The sequence below is a fragment of the Tursiops truncatus genome, chromosome 15 (genome assembly GCF_011762595.2).
Source record: "Tursiops truncatus isolate mTurTru1 chromosome 15, mTurTru1.mat.Y, whole genome shotgun sequence".
Lineage (NCBI taxonomy): Eukaryota > Metazoa > Chordata > Mammalia > Artiodactyla > Delphinidae > Tursiops > Tursiops truncatus.
The window spans coordinates 16,683,555-16,703,978 of record NC_047048.1 but is presented as its reverse complement, the minus strand read 5'-3'; the positions used below and the strand labels follow the sequence as shown (position 1 = coordinate 16,703,978).

The 20,424-nt window shown below is 43.3% G+C and overlaps 1 protein-coding gene across 7 annotated transcripts in view; it reads right to left on the bottom strand.

Moving 5' to 3' along the window:
- Positions 1–16,898, bottom strand: part of XPO6 (exportin 6) — a 122,248-nt gene extending 105,350 nt beyond the window's left edge. For 3 of the 7 annotated variants that reach the window (XM_073792177.1, XM_073792179.1, XM_019921788.3), the window contains exon 1: positions 16,269–16,896. Coding sequence is in view for 1 of the 7 variants with exons in the window: in XM_019921788.3 (XP_019777347.1) it covers positions 16,269–16,271 (3 nt within the window). In the remaining 6 variants the exon portion in view is untranslated. Of the gene's footprint in view, positions 1–16,268 lie in introns of all 7 variants that reach the window. The other 4 variants (XM_019921790.2, XM_073792178.1, XM_019921789.3 and 1 more) reach the window with 2 other exon arrangements.
- Positions 16,899–20,424: the final 3,526 nt, after the last annotated feature.

Below are 20,424 nucleotides of genomic sequence, written 5' to 3'. Positions count from 1 at the left end.
ACTTTAATGTCACTAAATTGTACACTTTAAAGTGGTCAACTTTCTGTTATGTGTATTTGAAGAAACAATAAAAATCAACTTAAGACTATGGAAAAAAAAAGTTAAAGGCACCATTTCTAATATATTACAGTAAGCGTAAAGGATACTTAAATAGTAACTAAAGTAACCATAAGGGATCTGTCTCCCATAAACAAACAAAAATAAAATCTAACTTGGTAAAAACTTTTCCTACAAAAAAAGATATTAAGGAATAATGAAAAGCCATTTTTTTAATCTACTAATTTTGCAACAATTTTCTTAAGACTACCCAATGCTGATGAGTATTTATCCATACCTAGTGGAGGAATAAACTGGCGTAACCTTTCTGGAAAATAGCTTACAACATACCTTAAAAATGTTTATACTAAATCTAAAACTATTTTAAAATAAAAGATTTATTAAAAAAAAAAAAAACTTCATACCCCCTTGGGCCCTTCTGGGAATCTAGCCTAAGGCAATTTTCTGAAATACAGAAAAAGCTTTTTGCAAAAACATTAATCACATATTATTTACAATGGCAAAAAATGGAACCATCTAACTGCCAAAGAATCCATGCAATGTGATATTATAGAGCCACTGTAAATATTTATGAAGTATTTAATGATTTGGAAAACTACTTATACTATGTTAAGTGGAAAAGGCAGAAGAAAAAAGTACATTTGTAGTGTGATCTCAACCATATTTAAAAAGTAAATAGAAAAAAAGACTGGAAGGAAACAAAAACGTTATTAGAGGTTGAATCAGATGGGGGTAATTTCTTGTTTATTTTATACTATCAAATAGTCTACAGAGTTCAAAACACTTTTTACAATCAGGAAAAATAAGCAAAAATCAAAAAATGGCAGAGAAGACCTTGTGGTCACATCAGTACCTACTTTAACAGCCAAGCAGTACTGGAAGGAAGAAGGTGCAGAAACTGAGCTAAATTACTGGAAGACTTGGCTACTGTGGTTTTGTTTTTGTTTTTGTCTTTAATAAATCCCTATGGGAGAAGAGTATACAGGAACTCCCTGTACTATTTTTGCAACTCTTCTGCAAGTCTAAAATAACTCAAAATAAGATATTTAAATTGAATAAATAGGGACTTCCCTGGTGGTGCAGTAGATAGGACTCCACACTCCCAATGCAGGGGGCCCAGGTTCCATACCTGGTTGGGGAACTAGATCCCTCATGCCACAACTAAGAGCTTCCATACCACAACTAAAGATCCCGCACGCGGCAATGAAGATCCCACATGCCGCAACAAAGACCCAACAGCCAAATAAATAAATAAATAGTTTAAAAAAACAAAATAGATAAACAACAAGGACCTACTGTAGAGCACAGGGAGCTATATTCAATATCTCATTAAAACCTATAATGGAAAAGAATCTGAAAAGAATATATAATGTATACACATATATTCTATATATATACACATATATTATATATATATATATGAATCACTTTGCTGTACACTTGAAGCTAACACAACATTATAAATCAACTATACTTCAATAAAAAATAAAAATTAGGGACTTCCCTGGTGGTCCAGTGGTTAAGACTCCATGCTTCCACCACAGGGGACACACATTTAACCCCTGGTTTCCAAGATCCCACATGCCTCGCAATGTGGCCATAAAAGTTTTTAAAATAAAAATTAAATTTGTCTTTCTCTAAAAAGAGAATGCAGAATATAGAGGAATAATTTCCTAGGTAATAATAAAGCACATGGCTCCTTCCCTCAATAATTAAATAAAAACCTTTCCAGGAGTAGCTGCCTTCACAGACGTCACCTGCACTGCCTATTAGAACTCCTTATTCTTCAACATTTCAAAGCTTTCATCTTCACGACCTGACCTAAACACGCTGCGTTTTTTTTACTCTTCTGTGTATACCTGTGGCTCCATCTGTCCAAAATGGCCCTTCTGCTTCCCCACCACCTCATGTCCCAAATTCTATGCCTAGGGACTTCCTACTTCTGCTTTGAAACCCAACTCATTTGCCACCTCCTTTGGGAAGCCTTCCCTGATACAATCCTCCCATCCCCAGTGTGGCCAGGCTTTTTTTTTTTTCTTTAAGTACAGTTATACCTCTTACAAAGTTATTTTTCTGTACTTATTCCCCAGCATTGTAATCATTTGCTGACATGCACATCTCTTCCAGAAGTTACAAACTTCTGTAACTTCTAGTCACCCTTTTCCATGCTTACATTCAATAGCTGTAGGCCAGCTTCCAGTTATCTTGCAACTCTGTTGCAAGTGAGCCCCCAAATTCACCAACAATGTTTCCTCCAGCTCCTGACTTTCCCTTTCAGTAAAGAATTACAAATTACACACATTCCAGTGAATAGAATAACACCACAAATTAAGTGTCTTTTCAATTTTCTCTAAATAATCAGCAACGTTTGCAATGGCCCACCTAGTATGAGGAATTGTTTTCCTTTCCTTCCACACCTAGAGTATGGTGGATCCAAGGAACCAAGTTTTTAACATTGTTCTCTAATTTGTCCATAACTCCTTTTTGCTAACTAAGAACTTTAACTTCCTCAGATCATTTCATTTGCATCACCAGTTCTATTAGTTGAATTTCTTTGCAGGATTTTCTTTCATAAAGTAATGAAGATTGTCATAACCCTGAACAGTAAAGAACCCCCAGGCTGTACTGAGCTAGGAGATCAGCCGGGCCCACTCATGTGCCAGCCAAGTGAGTTGCTCCTGACACCTGAAGGTATTGCAAATCATACTTTTTTTAAATAACAAATGATTTATCAAAGGCTTTGAAGGTTACTGACAATCAAAAACACAAGTGTTACGTACCAAGGGTCTATCTACTGAGTATGCCAATAAAAGCAGTCTACTCAAAGCTTTCAATCTGTTCCCTCTTGAGGTGTAAAGGGGTATTTTCTCAAAACGTTTCCTTATATTTCTTTTGAGGTCTTTTCAAAAGCCTTAAAGTTTTTTCTCTTCATAAGAAGTCTCCTTTACAGATACACCAGGATATTTTTCAACGCTCCTCATAAAAGTATGTCTGTCCACAGAGCTCAGGAGACGTGGACCAGGCACCCCCACAGTAAAATGTGATGATGGCTACACAGCGCTCCTCAAGATAATGGATGTGCCTGGATCGTTAATTTGCTTGTAAAGATTGGGGAGGGAGGGAAGGGAGGAACAAAAGAAGAGAGGGAGAGAGGAAGAAAGAAAAAATATATATTGACTTTTAAACAACACAGGTTTAACATACAATTCAGGATTATCAAGAAACTTCAGGTTTACAGAGAGCTGCTATGACCTAAAGCCCCAGGACAAGGGCCTTCTCTTAAGCAGGTGTAGGCTCTCTCTGCCATTAGAGGAATTTCAGTAGAAAATCAGGGAAACCCTAAGCATGATCGGTAAACTCTCCTATGAAGCTACTTCATATATCTTTTTTTTTTAAACATCTTTATTGGAGTATTTGCTTTACAATGGTGTGTTAGTTTCTGCTTTATAACAAAGTGAATCAGTTAACTTCATATACCTTTTAACATTCTAAATTCATGCACCCAATTAACAGGACCAGCAACAAATGATTACCAGAAAAATCACTTCATTCACCAGGGTGAGCACTGCAACTTTCTGGCAATAGAAGTTCTTTCCTATGATTAAACCTGTTCTTACATCATGTTATGACAAATACATATGAAACCAAGTGGGAAGGAATAGACAACTTAATTACATGGATCATCAGACAAAAGGTCTGATGGTTCAGAAAACTATCAGATTACAGCCCCCTCACCAAGACAATCTTTTTATTCAAGTCCACAATACTAGTACACAAGAAATAATAGTGTTCTTAACCTGACTAAAATTAGTGGCATGAGATTAATCAACCAAATGTGCAAGCTATTCCAAACCTAATTTTATCAACATTCTAAAACTATTCAGCCAAATTACATTTAAAAAAAAAAAAAATGTTGGCTGACCCAACAGAAAAATGTATAGAGGTCAGGAATGGTCAAGTGACATAGGAAAAAATACACATGGAAATAAAACATCAAAAGATGTTCCACTTCACTCATAACTAAAGGACTGCACATGTTATTCCTGAAGTGCCATTTTCATCTTTCACATTAAAAAGTTTTATTGGTGTCAGCCAGAAGGTGGGGAAACAGGAACTATCCCACTAGTGAGAATATAAACTGATACAATCTTTTTGTAGAAAAAGCACTAAATACCAGAATTTTTAAATGTACTTTTTGCCCCACAATTCCACTTCTAGAAACTTATCCTACAATCTCACAAAATGGACAAAGAGAAATTTGATGTGTTTATTGTAGTACTGATGCAGCACACACTAGAAATCTAAAATATCCAACATTAGGGAACCAGGTAAAAACATTAAGGCAGGCATACCATGTTCTAGGGCAAAATGATAAAAGAATGATCCACACTTAAAGATATCCTAATTGAGTTACTGAACTTCAGCAATACAGAGTTCTCCTAGCAGTCATGCAAAAAAGGCAAGTTCTCTCTCACTGAGGTAAAGGGAGAATGCATTAGGCTAACCAGGCTTTTCCACACAACAACCTTCAATGGAAGAAAACAATGGAGAAATATCCACAGAATTCTAAGGAAAAGAATGTATGACCCATTAATATTATACCCAGCCAAGTTACCATTTATGGATAAGGACGACAGACATTTTCAAAACAAATAATTCAGGGAACAGAGCAACCATGAACTCTATTGGAAAAAAAGTGTACACACACACACACAGACACACACACACACACGTATCAACTAATCAATGTTAAATGGCGAAGTGGTTGAGAATCCGCCTGCCAATCCAGGGGACAAGGCTTTGATCTCTGGTCCAGGAAGATCCCACATGTGGCAGAGCAACTAAGCCCGTGCGTCACAACTACTGAGCCTGTGCTCTAGAGCCCACAAGTCACAACTACTGAGCCCACATGCTGCAACTACTGAAGCCCGCGCACCTAGAGCCCATGCTCCACAACAAGAGAAGCCACCTCAATGAGAAGCCTGTGCACCTCAACAAAGAGTAGCCCCCGCTCACCGCAACTAGAGAAAGCCCGTGCACAGCAACAAAGACCCAACACCGCCAAAAATAAATAAAATAAATAAATGTTTAAAATAAATAATAAAATAAAATTAATAAATTCAAGTAGACGGAGAGACCTCAAGAGCACTGTGCTCAGTGAAAAAAATCAATGTCTAAAGGTTACGGCCTGCAGATTACATTTACACCACTCTCAAAATGACAAAACTGTAGAGATGGAGAACAGATTAGTGGTTGCTAGGAGAGAGGGAGGAGGGCTACAAATACAAAGAGTATTAGGAAAAATATACTCAGGCATGAGTTAGATCTTCAGCGGTGATGGGACAGCTCTGTACCTTGACTGTGGTGGAAGTTACATCAATCAATACATGGAATAAACTGCATAGAGCCATACACACACATGAATGCAGGTCAAAAAATGGTGAAAACTGAATAAGGTCTGTAGTCTAGTCAACAAATGCCATGTACTAATGTCAATTTCCTGGTTTTGATATTGCACACAGCTATGTAAGGTGTCACCGTTGGGGGAATCTGGGTGAAGGGTACAACAGGAATCCTTGCACTCATTTTGCAACTTCCTGTAAGTATATAAAGTATATAAATATTTCAGAAAGTTTTTTTAATACAAAAAATAGTAAATTGATTTTTATTTTAAAACTAGCATGACCCAAAAAATCAGCATCACCACTTTTTTAATAAAAGTACTTATTTTAGATATCTAACCTTATCTTATAGACAAACAGAAACAAAGACATATGGATTGTTAATCATAGTTCAGGGTAGGAGGATTTAGGGGATTTCTTTTTTTGCCATGTTCTTTGTATTGATACCTTTTGATACTGCTTGATTTTTAATGAGCATACATAATTTTTATACAAATTATCCAACTGTTAATCTAAAAAAAAAACCCTGATCTATCCCAGGTCTGATTATTAGCCAATTTAAAAACTAATGACTTCCCCCACAACTGCATTTAACTCATAAAATACCTTTACTTTTTCAAGGAGTCTGAGATCAGAGATATTTTTCATTATAACCTTCATATAAAACAGCAGCAGACTGCTCTGATGTAAATTAACTACTGTGTATGCTAAGCCTAATGGGCTTAACTGAACTGAAATACATAAAGAAGCCAAGCAACCTTCCTCTCTGTTGTCCTGTAACGTGGTCCAGCTACCACTTTGTCCTCGAGTCACATTTTTTCTATTCTATCACATTAGAGCATATGCAGAAATATCTATTTTCTCGTTTGTTATCAGTGAACTTTTACCATCTTGCCCTTTCCATTACCAGGTGTAAATTATGCAGCTTTTAAGGTTAGATGACTAAATGTACTGTTTTTCCTGGGACAATATACCCAGTTGGGCTACATTTCAAGTAACGTTTGTCATCAGCAAACTTTTACCATCTTGCCCTTTCTGTTATGAAAGGTAAATTATGCAAGTTTTAAGGCTAGCTGGCTAGATGTACTGTTTTTCCTGGGACAATATACTCACTTGGGTTACATCTGAAGTAAATATACCTATGTAAATGTGCATAGGCTTAAAAAGAAATCTAGTGCTACAGAAAAAACTTGGGCTGTGCGTTTAGAATCTTGGGTCAGCATCCCATCTCCATCAACTTGCTATGTAACTTTAAACAAGCTACTTATATTACCCTCCCTGAGCCTCGCGGTCCTCATCTTCCTCAACTGTAAAATAGGAACAGACAGTAATACCTACCTTGCAGGGTGGCTGTAAGATGAAATGAGGTACTGTCTGTAGTATACATGAGGGCCCCTAAACAACGGCTAACACAGAGTGTTGAAACACTCACAGACCTTTTTTCTCCCTCTGAGCCCCAGCTTCCTTCCCTTCCCATTAGCCTCTTTCACCTCCCTCACTTCTCTCTGCCTTGTGGGTTTCCTCAGGTACATCCACAGCTCTCACCTCACCCCACCCCTACTCCCACTTGTTCCCCAGCAGTCCTCCCAGAAGCAATCAGTTTTTGGAGCCTCGCAGGAAGTGTACCATCTGCACAGCATTTGTTCTAACAATTCCTCTTGCTTACCTGCTCCCCACCTCCACCTGCCCAGGGCAAAAATGCTGCTATCTGAGCTTGCTGGCTGCATGGCTTTTGGAAAAACAGGGTTTTACTATATTCATACTCTATTTCAAGCTTACTATACTCTCTAAATGCTGCTACTATCATTTACTAACCTCAAGGGCCTACCTTGACCTTCTTGGATTTGTTTTCACACCTCTTTTTTTGGGGGGAGGCGGGGGGGGGGGGGCGCATCACACAGCTTGTGGGATCTTAGTTCCCCAAACAGGGATCGAACCCAGGTCCTTGGCAGCAAACGCAGCGTCCTAACCACTGGACCACCAGGGAATTCCCATCACACCTGACCCTTTCAATTACCTAAATATCTGTTGAATGCTTACGGGGCACTGGAAATGTAAAGAAGACTGAGATTCATTCTGATATGGGCTCATAAAGAGAAAGAACTAACCCTCTCCACTCCCAGGCTTGGAGGGGGAGAAAAGGAGAGGAAGCCAAGGAAAGGATGGAGGAGGTTCACATTTTGCTCTTCAAACTTCTGAGTTATTTGACACTTACTACAAGAATGTAGCCTTGTAATTCTTATATAATAAAAACAAATAAATCAAAATAATAAAAGCAAAAAAAAAAGAACACCTAACTATAATCAAAGATGAGAAATGTTAAACTAGTGGCTGGAAAGCCTCAAAGAGGTAGGTAAGGTCTCAAAAAGAAGAAAAGGACATTCAAGCAGAGGGAACAGCACTGAACAAAGGCAGAGACGTACGAAAGCGTACTCGGTGTTCTGGGAATGACAAGTGGCTTGCTGTGGCTAGAGAACAAGATATAATTTGAGAAGTTTTGAAATGATATATCGAATGAATCACTTTAAGCATTTAATAAATCATCTTCTCCTAACTGAGAGGAGTAAAAGAGAAATTATGAAAATCCAGGACCCATGTGCTTTCCACTACTCTGCCGTGATAAAAACTTGGTCTCTGGCAACACTGGGGACCCTCTGCTCAAAATAATTTGGGGTCAAGCGACATGACCACATCTGAGTTCCATGTGGTAGCTCTGGTAGGAATACAGAAAGAAGATGGACTGGTGGAGGAAGAACCTGGAAGCTGTCAAGACACCACCCATGAAAGCAAGAGATGACAATGGCCTGACCAAAATGGAGGGAATGGAGGGAAAGCCCGAGGTCAGGACACAAATGAGTTAGCTGCAGCATCAACAGGCCTACAAGTGGAGGACTGATGGCAAAAAGGACGTTAAATATGACTCAGGTTTATCACTTGAGTGTCCAGTGAATAAGATCATTAAGAGAACTAGGGCATGGGGGAGGAGGCGCTAACCTAAGGGGAAGATGACGGATTTGGTTTAGTCATGTTTAATTTGATGTCTACAGGACACTCCGGTGGATATCCAAGGCTGGAGAGGGTGGTTGAGTTCTCATTGGTACACAGGCCATAGCTGAAGCCATAAGAAAGAAGATCAAGGGAGACTGAACCAAGAGTTATATCATGGAAGCCAAGGGAACCAAGAAAAAGTGTTTCGGGGGGGGAGAAAAAGGGACCAGTGTTTGCCAACAGCCAAAAGATGGCATAAGGACTGAAAAGAGGCTATTTATGCATTCACTGTACTACGCCAACTTATGTAAGGAACTTGAGCATCCATAGATTTTGGTATATGCAGGGGCTCCTGGAACCAAGCCCCCGTGGATACCAACGGATGACTGTATATACTGGAGTCAGCACACAGTGGTCGTTGGTGATCTTGAAAAGTAGTGAAGACAAACAATCAGTCTGCAGTGGGTTGCACAACAAACCACTGGTGGAGAGGAAAAGGGAGGATGAAAAAGAAGCGGAAAGTAACAGCTACACATTCAGGAATTCCCTCCCTCTTCACCCCAGCTGGTGCAGTCACGTCTCCCTTGACTTGGACACATATGTCAACAATCCAACTACCTAAAAGTTGTCAAGATCCTTGTCCTGCGCAATGCCAATTACCTTCATCTCAACACAGCAGCATCTGCCTCCCTACCTACAGAGCCAAATCCCTTATTTTATCGGCACATGGACTGTCTCCTGTCATCTCCCTGTCAGTTTCTTTACCTGTCATCTCTTCCATTCCTTCCAAATCCAACCACCAATTAATTAAAATTTCCTACTATTCCCAATCACCAGTTCAGAGGCTTCCAAAATCAGCTTGAGCTCCTCCCTTTTCTTCATCCCTTGAATCTGGAATCAGTCAGTTTTAAGTGATGACTCTCTTGGTCAAGTCTTCCTCTCCACTCCTAACTCCAAATCCAAGAACAGGCCTTTATCACATCCACACAGGCATGGTGTCCTATCTGTTTTCCCACACCAATCTAACCTACACACAGTAGATGGATTAATGTTCCTTTAAGGAAAAATCAGCCAAAAAACAAAGCCAAACTCCCTTGGGTAGTACTGGAGGCCCTTCATAACCCAGCCCTTGACTGCTTTTATAAGCTTTCTCCCCAACCACTTCTTCACAAAAATCTCCACCATTGCCAAACCAGTCTATTATAGATCCTTTCATAACACTACACATTCAGTTACACCCTTCTCTTCTGAAATACCCACTCTGTGCAAGTTCTATGTACTCCCTTTCTCTAAAGGTCTTGAACACCCAAGACCTCCACAGCATTCCTAACTACAATGTAACTGTCTACTATGCCAGCAATTGTTCTAGACTCTCGGGATACATCAGTGAACAGAGCAAAGCTTTAGGGAGTTAATATTTTAGCACAAAGAGATAACAAAAAATAGATTTCATAAATAACATTAACCATGTAAAATGTTTAAAAGTGTAAATGCTACAAAAAGTAAAGCAGGATGTGAAGGACTGGGAGCTCTGAGATGGGGTTACAATTTTAAATAGGGTGGTAAGGACTGGCCTCACCGGGAAGATGCCTCTTGAGAAGGCCTCAAGGAGGTCACGCTAGTCATATAGACATCTAGAGGAAAGTGCAGTCCAAGCAATGGCAACAGCCAGGCCAAAGCCCGGAGGCAGGCACACACCTGGAGCATCTGAAGGACAGCAAGGAGGCCAGAGTAGCTGAACAGAGTGAGCCAAGGGGAGAGTAGCAGGAGATGGGTTCAGAGTGTAACCATGGGCCAGAATATGGAGGGCACAGTAGGCCATGGAGGCGCACGTGGGCCACTGTGGCCTTCGCTCTAAGTGAGATGAGGAGCCATGGGAACAAAACAAAGACATGATCTGCCTTAGACTTTTCAAAGGATCACTGAGGCTACTGTGTTAAAACAATCTATCATGGAACAAGGTCAGAAGCTAGGAGAACAGTTAGGAGGCAACTGCAGTAATTCAGGCAAGAGATGATGAAGGCCTAAACTAGAGAGACAGCAGTGGAGGGAACAAGAAGTGATAAAATCCTGGCTACATTTCGAAGGTAGAAAACAATCAGCCTTCCTGATACGGACCAGATGTGGGATATGAGAGAAAGAAAGGTCAAGGATGACTCCAAGTTTCTGCCACAAGCAACTAGAAGGATGGAGCTGCCCCCAACTGAGAAAGAGAAGACTGTGGGTAGAAAAGAATTAAGGGGAAAGTCGGGAGTTGGGTTTTAGACAGGTTACATTTGACATGCCTGACAAACAAGCTTGCATGTCAAGTAGGCATCTGGATACATGAGAACTGCAGCTCAGGAGGGAGGCCTGGCCTGGGAGCTAACTAGGTCTGAGGCCTAGAGCACTCCAGCTGTTCAAAGATCAGTGCGATGAGGAAGAAATATCCAGTAAGAAGGCGGAAAACCAAAAGCACATCTTAGTGTCCTGGAGGCCAGGTGAAGAAAGACTTTAACAGAAGGGGGAGTGTTCAACATGTCCAATGCTACGGACAGACTGACTAAGATGAGAACTAACCCCTGCGTTCAACAGCAGCGGGGTGGGACCTTGACAAGTGAGCTTGGGAGAGAATGGAAGGTGAGGAATCAAAGACCACTCCTTCCTGGAGTTCTGTTGCACAGAGGAACAAGGAAATGGGGCAGCAGCTGGCCAGGAAAGTAGGAATAAAGGTATTCACGATGAGAAAAAATAGCATGTTTGTGTACTGTGCGTATAAACGCACATAAAGCCCTACAAAGTCCTAAGTACTCAACAAATGTTAATTCCTTCTTTCACTTCCACCCCGACACCTATTACTTTCTATTATCTTTATTGATACATATCTAATCTTTGTAACTATCTGCAAACTTTCAATTAGAAGGCTCTCCCCCCCCACCCCACCTCCCGTGTCCAGCTGTCAAACTCTTCCTAACCCTTCAAGACTCAAATATTCCTCCTGGGAAATCTTCCCTGTTCCCTGTCCTCAGGAATGCCACCTTTGTATCAATGCATTCTGTGTTAATGGTCACCCTTAACACAGCCTCTCATAATTACCAGAATATATGTCCCATTTCCTCATTAAACTGACCTCTAGAGGGCAGGGACAATACTATCCCTCCTGGGGTGAAAGTGTAACAGTTGAGAGCACTGAGTCTTGAGCCAGACTGCCTGGCTCTGAATGCCAGTTCTGCCACTTGGTTGTAGTGTGAGCTTGAGAAGCTGCCTAACCATTCTGGGCCTTGAATGTTCTCATCTATAAAATGGGAAATAAGAACTTCCCTGGTGGCGCAGTGGTTAAGAATCCGCCTGCCAATGCAGGGGACACGGGTTCAAGCCCTGGTCCGGGAAGATCCCACATGCCGCGGAGCAACTAAGCCTGTGCACCACAACTACTGAAGCCCGCGCACCTAGAGCCCGTGCTCTGCAACAAGAGAAGCCACCGCAATGAGAAGCCCGTGCACAGCAAGGAAGAGTAGCCCCTGCTCGCCGCAACTAGAGAAAGACTGAGTGCAGCTATGATGACCCAATGCAGCCAAAGATAAAGAAAAAAAAAAAAGAAAAGAAAATGGAAAATAACAATAGCCTCTGCCTCCTGCAATTGTTTTAAAGAGTAAATGAGTTAACATATGTAAACTCATTAGCCTGGCATATGCTAAGCCCTATAAATACAGACTCTTTAACATATTGTATCCACAGTACCTGGGATTTTAAGCTTGATGAGGGAAGTCAATAAACAAATGAATAAACTGAGGTACTCAAAAGCTGGCCTACCATACAGAATTACTTCTCTGTACCACATTAATAGTGCTTTTGGGGTCTGCTTAGCAGGTAATTTTATCATTTGAACCATGTCATCTTCTAATTTTTTCACAAGCTGTTCAAGTCATTTCTGGATATTTACTTGTCTCCCAGACAACCTCTAATGCCGTGACTGCCACAGAGCCCCTCTGAGAACCGCTGACCTTTCCCTGCCATCTCCCTCCACCGCCACAGCTTCTTCACGCCTCCCGCCCCAGTGCACAATCCAACACAGTTGCTGAACTAACAGAAGACACACCAACTGAGTGGCCAAATTTAAGGTCTGATTTTCCCTCCATTACAGGGACCATTCATGGAACATGACAGTCAAAAATAAGAAGGTAGGGCTTCCCTGGTGGCTCCATGGTTAAGAATCCGCCTGCCAATGCAGGGGACACGGGTCTGAGCCCTGGTCCAGGAAGATCCCAACATATCGCGGAGCAACTAAGCCCATGCGCCACAACTACTGAGGCCCGCGCACCTAGAGCCCGTGCTCCCCAACAAGAGAAGCCACGGCAATGAGAAGCCCGCACACTGCAAAGAAGAGTTGCCCCTGCTCGCCGCAACTAGAGAAAGCCCATGCGCAGCAACGAAGACCCAACACAGCCAAAAATAAAATAATTAAAAAGAAAAATGAGAAGGCAGACTTCCCTGCTGGTCCAGTGGTTAAGACTCAGCACTTCCACTGCAGGGGGGCACAGGTTCGATCCCTGGTGGAGAACTAAGAGCCCACATGCCTCGCGGCACAGCCAAACATAACAAAAATACAGAGTTCAAAAATGAGAAGACTTTGTAACTAAAGCAATCTTCTAAGCAACTTTAAAAAAGAAAAAAAATGCTAATTTAAGTAAGGGTTCAATTTTGCACAAAATTTCCACAATAAGCAAAGCTCATTTGATATTAAGTAACAACTTTTCAGAGAAGTAGTGGGAACCTCTAAGATGTTACATCACTTGAGAACTCATGGGAATTCAACCTAAAATGATGATTTAATCCAATGTAGTTAGAGTTTAGCTGTTCTAGGAATTCTGTACTGCAACTACAAATTTTTTTTAACTAGCTCTAAATTTGCAGGTCAAAATCCCTCCTCCTAGAGGGACAGTTTAAAGGAAATTCCCATGCTCCCCAGCCCTCATCACTATCTCAGAACCAAATAAAATATAGTTGGATAACATTCCCAACCAACTTCCACATGAGGAAGCACCTGTACCTCAAGGAGCACAGGCTTTGGAGAAGAGCACCTTGGACCCAAATGCCAGCTCCACCACTTGTTAAACAGGTATCCTACACCAGGTCTGTTCATCTCCTCCTCTGGTAGTAACGGCAATAAGGTAACCAACCTACCAGTGTTGGTGTGCTTAACTGATACTGAGTGACTGAAAGAAAAACCAAATAAATGAAAAACAGCTAGCTTAGTATAGATACTTAATAAATGGTAGTTCTATCATATTACACCATTTTCATCTTAATAGAGAGTTGAAGTTTTAAAAAGAAGATATTACAAAGGCCCATACTTACTTGCCAACTCTTTAAACGCTTTTTAAAGTAAAAATGTTAAGTCAGTAAGAAATGGAAAAAAGTTCCTGGAACAAAGAACTGTGATCCCAGGCAAAAGACCCTCCTCTGGGAAGACACAAATCAGGCAATGGCTTCCTTGCAACCAGGGACAAGGCCTGCCCCATCCACACCCCTGAACCTGGGACACCTATAGGAGATGAACCCCTGGTGTCAGTACTGCAAAAAGGATGTAATTTGACAGTCCTATTCACCTTAATCCGCTGTGGTCACCCACTGTATGCTAAAATAAGTGAGGGGTAGGTTATAGAAAACTTGACTCAAAACTTACCTCAGAAAAAGTTGTAAATGGTAATCATGAAGTCAACTACTACTACTACTACTACTTTACAATTAATTGCTCAAAGGTGGTCATTTTCATAACACTCTCCTGACTGCCAATTAAAATGGAACCTGAATACAAGAGTGCTTGGCCAGCTTAAATCAATAAACAATAAAATTCTGTCCAAAGGTTCTAAAGCAATGTTGTCAGCTACCCGAGGAGAGGTACGTGTCTATCTTGTTTAGCTGACATTCACTAGAGCCTCGAATATAGTGGCTACTTAAAATTCATTAAAAGATTTGTACATCCATGTTCACAGCAGCATTACTCACAACAGCCAAAAGGTGGAAGTAATCCAAGTGTCCATCAACAGATGATCGGATAAACAAAATGTGGTCTACACACACAATGGAATATTATACAGTCTTAAAAAGGAAGGAAATCCTGACAGATGCTACAACACGGATGAACCTCGCAGACATTATACTAAGTGAAATGAGCCAGTCACAAAAAGACAAAAACTGTACAATTCCATTTATATGAGGGACCTAGAGTAGTCAAATTCATAGAGACAGAAAGTAGAATAGTGGTCACTAGGGGACAGGGAAGGGAATGAGAGTTACTGTTTAATGGGTACAGTTTCAGTTTTACAAGATGAAAACAGTTCTGGGGATGGACGCACACAATGTGAATGTACTTAATGCTACTGAACTATACACTTAAAAATGGTTAAAATGGTAAATATTACGTCACATATATTTTACCACTATTAAAAAAAATTCATTGAAAGAATCAATGAAGGATTACTGAATACTACTTTCATCGTTCACTAAATATTATACCTCATACCTTTAGATTATTCATTAGAAAATCCCTGTCTCCACATTTTATAGCTGAGGAAACTGGGACTCAGAGAGCTTAACTGATCTGCCACTATCCTACATACAGTATCTATTATACAGTGCTGCTTGGCATTAATGGTGCATTTTATCTGACTGGTTGTAAGCCCCACGAAGGCAAGGGCTATGCCTTAGGTCTTCTTTCTCCGCCCAGAACCTAACACATAACCCACAGGCCCCTTGAAACTTCTGAAAACCCCACTGGCCTGAACAGTTATATTACAGATGTAATCCCCCCCTGCATCCCCTTCTCTACTAGACCACTAGTGTGGAAGACGTAAAATGGGCAACCTTAAGAACACTTCTGTAACTGGAAATGGTCAAACACAGGCCAGGCAACCACCCCAGTGGGCTTACTATGTTCCAAAAGCTGGGGCAGATAAAAGTTCAGACAATTTCATCTTTGAGAGTACTGAGTCTACTGCAATAGACAATAACAATAACAATAAGACAAATGCTTAAAAACAGATGTGACCGCACAAACCTAAGGAAGTACTGACAGTGCCTTTGGGTCTGGAAAATGTGGAATGTTATCTTCAGAAGTGGCTTCTGAACTAGATCTAGAAAGATGAAGAGTTCTCCAGGCACTACCAGGGAAAAGGCCAGAGCATGTAGCAGAAAGAAAGGCAGAACGGGTGTCAAAAGAATAGGCCAATTCCTGACTTTGATTCCTAGTTCCTATGATCTAGGTAAGTGACCTCTGAAAACCACAAACCCTCTCAGCTGTCCCGTATATAAACCTACAGCAAGACCCCCTCCAGCTCTGTGAAGTGTGTTCTATCAAATAGGAGCTCTGAAATCAAGACTGCCTGGGTTCAAATCTTGCCACTGTTACTTAAGAGTGACCTTGAGCTGGGTAATTAGCTGCTCTGTGCCTCAGTGTCCCCACTTCAGAACACAGGGCTGGTGTGCTAATTAAATAACACACGTCAATCACTTTAGCACAGCGCCTGGCACATAGTAAGCACTCAATAAATAAATGATAGCTACCATCATGATGAGCTGCTACAATGTAAGAGAGGCAAACACCAGATGCAAGGGTTGTGTCCGCTCGGCGTCCAGGTCCCTCCCAGTTCTGAGCGATCCCGAGGGGGAGGGGGGATGGGAGCTCAGAGCCCTGCTGCAAACCCTGCACGCATGTGTCACTGTCGGGCTCGGCACGCGCCTCTCCCCGCCCCGGGGAGAAGCGATGGCTCAGCAGTCCCGGGCCCGCTCCCACCTCTCAGACCCGGCACCCGGGAGAGAAGGGGCTCCGACCCCACTTACCATGCTGGCTGGGGGAGAGGGCGGCTCAGGTGAGCTAGCTCTCGGGCTTCGGACACGTCCCGCTCGCACAGTTCAGGTCATGGTCCCGGCAGGCTCGGGAAGTCCCCCACCCATGCAAAGACAACCGCCTCCCCACCCGGGCCCCGCGGGGACCCTCTACAAAGAGCGCGGCCCCCTGGCCCGCCTCATCGGGGACCCCCGGAACAATTCATCCAGACCCACCCGCCCCTCCGCAAGGAAACTGAAAAAGCAGGAAATGGGGCTCGGAGGCCGGCGAGGAGAGCAGCGGCTCGGGGCCCCCCGCCCGGGCCCGACCCCCAGTGGGAGGCTCCGGGCCCAGGCAGGGGCTCCCCGGCCCCCGCGTTCAGAAGTGGCGGTGGGCCCGACCCCGAGGCTGAAGGGGCGGACGCTGAATGGGCCTCGGCGGCGCAGCCCGAGCGGCCGGCTCAGGGGAAAGGCCCGAGGGCCCGAGCTATCCTTGCCGCCTCAGCCCACACGGCCGCCGCCGCCGCCCCCCGGAGCATCCCTGCGCAAGCCCGCTCCAGTGCTGCCCGCTCGCGCCGCGCGGCCACCCCCAACCAACAGCCCCAACGCGCCGGAAGTGGCGAGTGCCCGGCGCGGCCCCACGGCGCGGCCGCCGGGCTGCGGCGCTGGAACCGGACCAATCCGGAATCGAGCGGGCGGAGGCCCGGGGGGGTGCGGGGCGGGGCCGCACCTGACGGCTCCCTCTGGCACCGCCCCCATTCGGCCCCGCCCAGCGCCCGGCGCCCTCAGCCAGTCCACGCGGGCCGGCGGCCATGTTGGTAAAGGGTACCGGACCTGCCACCTTGGTAAAGTGTCGATTTCTCTTTCGTTTCCTGCGCTCATTCATTCCCCATATCTTCATGGAGCGCCTTCTGCGTGCCCAGTACCCGGCTAGAAGTCGGCGGCACACAGCCTCTGCCCTTGTGGAACTTACATCCATTCAGCCCACACATTTTAGCCCTGCCATGGACCTGGCGCCGCTGTGGGTGCTCGGACTAGTGTAGTAAACAAGACTACTGTAGTCTCTGCCCTCAAGGAGGCAGATAAGCAGCAAGTAGAGAGCAAGTGAATAAATTAATTGTAAGAAACGAGGAGTGCTGTGAGTGAAATGAACGCAACAAACACGCAGGGTCCGGAGATAGAAAATGGAAGGGAGGGATGGAAATGTAAACTGAGGCCTGAAGGATAAAGTCAGTAGCGGGAAGTGTGATCAAAGTCGAAGGAACAGCAACTGCAGAGGATCTCAGAGGGCAAAGATGCGTTGGGTTCCTGTTCCTTTCCTCCAACCACCTTACTTGTGAAAGTGCTGAGTTTAAGAAATAGAAGCAAGAAACAATCCCAGGCAGCAGAGGTGCTGCTAGCGTGCATAGGCTGGATAGCAAATCTGTATAGTGGCTTTCAAACTCCAGCATGAACCAGAATCACCTGGAGGGACTGTTAAAACACTGATTGCCGTTCCCCACTCCTAGAGCTTCTAATCAGTAGAAGCTCATGATTTACACTTCTAACAAGTTCCCAGGTGATGCTTGTGCTGCAGGATCACCCTTGGAGAACTGCTGATATAACTCATGGCTACAGAAAGCAACCACTTTCGTTTACTCTTTCATCAAATATTGTTGCCCACTAAGTGACAACCACTGTTCCAAGGATTCAGTGCTGAGCAAAACAGACACACTTGGGCCCTTATGGAATAGAGAAACAAATTATTTTAAAAGTATTACAAAATAAGTCGGGCTTCCCTGGTGGTGCAATGGTTAAGAATCCGCCTGCCAATGCAGGGGACAAGGGTTCAAGCCCCCGTCCGGGAATTTCCCACATGCCGCGGAGCAAAGAAGCCCCTGCGCCACAACTACTGAGCCTGCACTCTACAGCCCGCGAGCCACAACTACGGAAGCCCACGTGCCTAGAGCGCATGCTCCACAACAAGAGAGCCACCGCAATGAGAAGCCAGGCACCGCAACGAAGAGTAGACCCTGCTCGCCGCAACTAGAGAAAGCCCGCGCGCAGCAACAAAGACCCAACACAGCCAAAAATAAATAAATAAAATTAATTAATTAATTAAAAAAATAATAATAAGTCATCACTTACAATTGTAATAAGAGCATTAAAGTAAAATACAAACCACTTGAGAGTTAATAGCCAAGAGATATAAGCTAATCTTGGGGGTTGGGATGGAGAGGCAGTCAGGAAGTGACTTTTATTTAGCTGTGGCCTGGTAGACATGTTGTAGTTTGCTAGGCAAAGAGAGGGGACATAGAATCTCCTAGGCAGCATAAACTGCATGTACAAGAGAAGCCATCTCAGAAGATAAACAGGGACTTCCCTGGTGGCCCAGTGGTTAAGACTCCGGAGAGTGCCACAACTAAGAACGGGTGCAGCCAAATAAATATATATATATTTTTAAAGAAGATAAACAGATGAATCAGGATCCATGCCAGGTGACTTGGCCTTTCTTGGCTCAGTTTAGTGAGATGAGCAAAGGCTTTAGGATGAGACAGATTTGAAGCGGGAAACCCCGCTCTTACTGCTAGCTGAGATACATTGAGCAAGTCTTAATTTTCTCACCGTGTGATTGGATTAAATAACAGAAAGTCAACCCACCCTCAATAAGAGGTATGCCTTTGGCTCGCATAACTCCCATGACTGGAAAACCAGAAATAAGTCAGCTTCAGGCTGGGAGTGATGGGAGCCCTGGATCCATTCCTCTAGGATTTTCTCGGCTCTGCAATCCTCCATGTATCAGCCTTGTCCTCAAGATGGCTGCCAGGGCCAGCCAGGGCCACAAAATTCCCTGTTCACATCCAGCAAGAGAGAGCACCTTTTCTCATGTCCTATCTCATGGCAGTAAGCTTTATCCTACCGGTCCTAATTGACCCAGGCCTGCCCATCCCTGAACTAGCCATGTGGAGGAAGATGGAATTGCTATAATTGACTTAAAGAATCCTCCCCTTGGGCTGATTTCAATTCCCCAGAATAAAGTGGACTTGTTGGAGTCACCACACGTCCATCATACCTCCTTTGCCAGGCTAGAGTGAAGATTAAATTTAATGTACACAAAACGTCTAGCACATAAGGCATGCAATAAATCACAGCTATTATTAATTTTACTCCAGGAATTTTGTCCAAGTCAACTAAATAACATTCTGTTATTAATATTAATCTCAGGCCTGTCTATTCCAAAAAAAGATTTAAGACTGCTATTACTTTTTGTTGGCACTGCAGGGATGGCCCCCATCCATCTCCTCCTGACCATTCCTATTGCTACTGCCTTGGTCTCATTCATTCAGTTATTTGTTCAACATTCAATGAGTTAGTATTAACTTTCTGCCAGACCTTTTGCAAAACCTAAGAGTTCCAAAATGAATAAGATTCAGGCAAATTGTTCACTGCCTCATGGTGGAAACAGCCACCCAAAATTACAGTATAGTGTGACAGGTGCTATAACAGAGGTGTGTACAAGCCTTCTAGCTATGGCAGGGGGAGTAGTTGGGAGGCTAAACAGAAATTGTAACGTTTTAGTTGGGTCTTGCTGGATAAATAGAAGTTCACCTGACTGCTGCAGTGTCCCCAACTCCTCTTCCCACTCCAAGCTGTCTTGTACTGTGCCAAGACTCTTTCCACTGCAAGTGACAAAGTTGGGACTCTAGAGTTGGAATTCTAACTATCATATGGAAAAAAGGGACTATATTGTCTCAGGGAGAGATCCAAATGGTCGCTTGGATTTTAGACATGGCTGGATTCTGGATCTGAAGTGATGTCATAGAACTCAGTTTTTCTCCATTTCTTGGTTCTGCTTCCTTGGTTCTGGCGGTCCACATGGTGGGCCCTACATACCCAGGCTTTATCTTCTCCCAGGTTGAAGCCTGGTAGAGAAGAGAGTATACCTCTCCTACAAATGTTCCAGGAATATAATCCCATTGGCTTTCATTGGATCGCTCCTGAACCAATCACTGCAACCAGGGGGAATATGATGCTCTGATTGGCTGGACCTTGGTCACATGCTCCATCCCAAGCTCCACAATAGCTCTTTCAATGGCCAAGATCTCTCTGAGCCCCACCACAATTCTGCCAGGCTGTTAGAACCTGGAGAATTCTCCCATTTTGCAGATGAAGAAACATGTTAGTTTCTCAA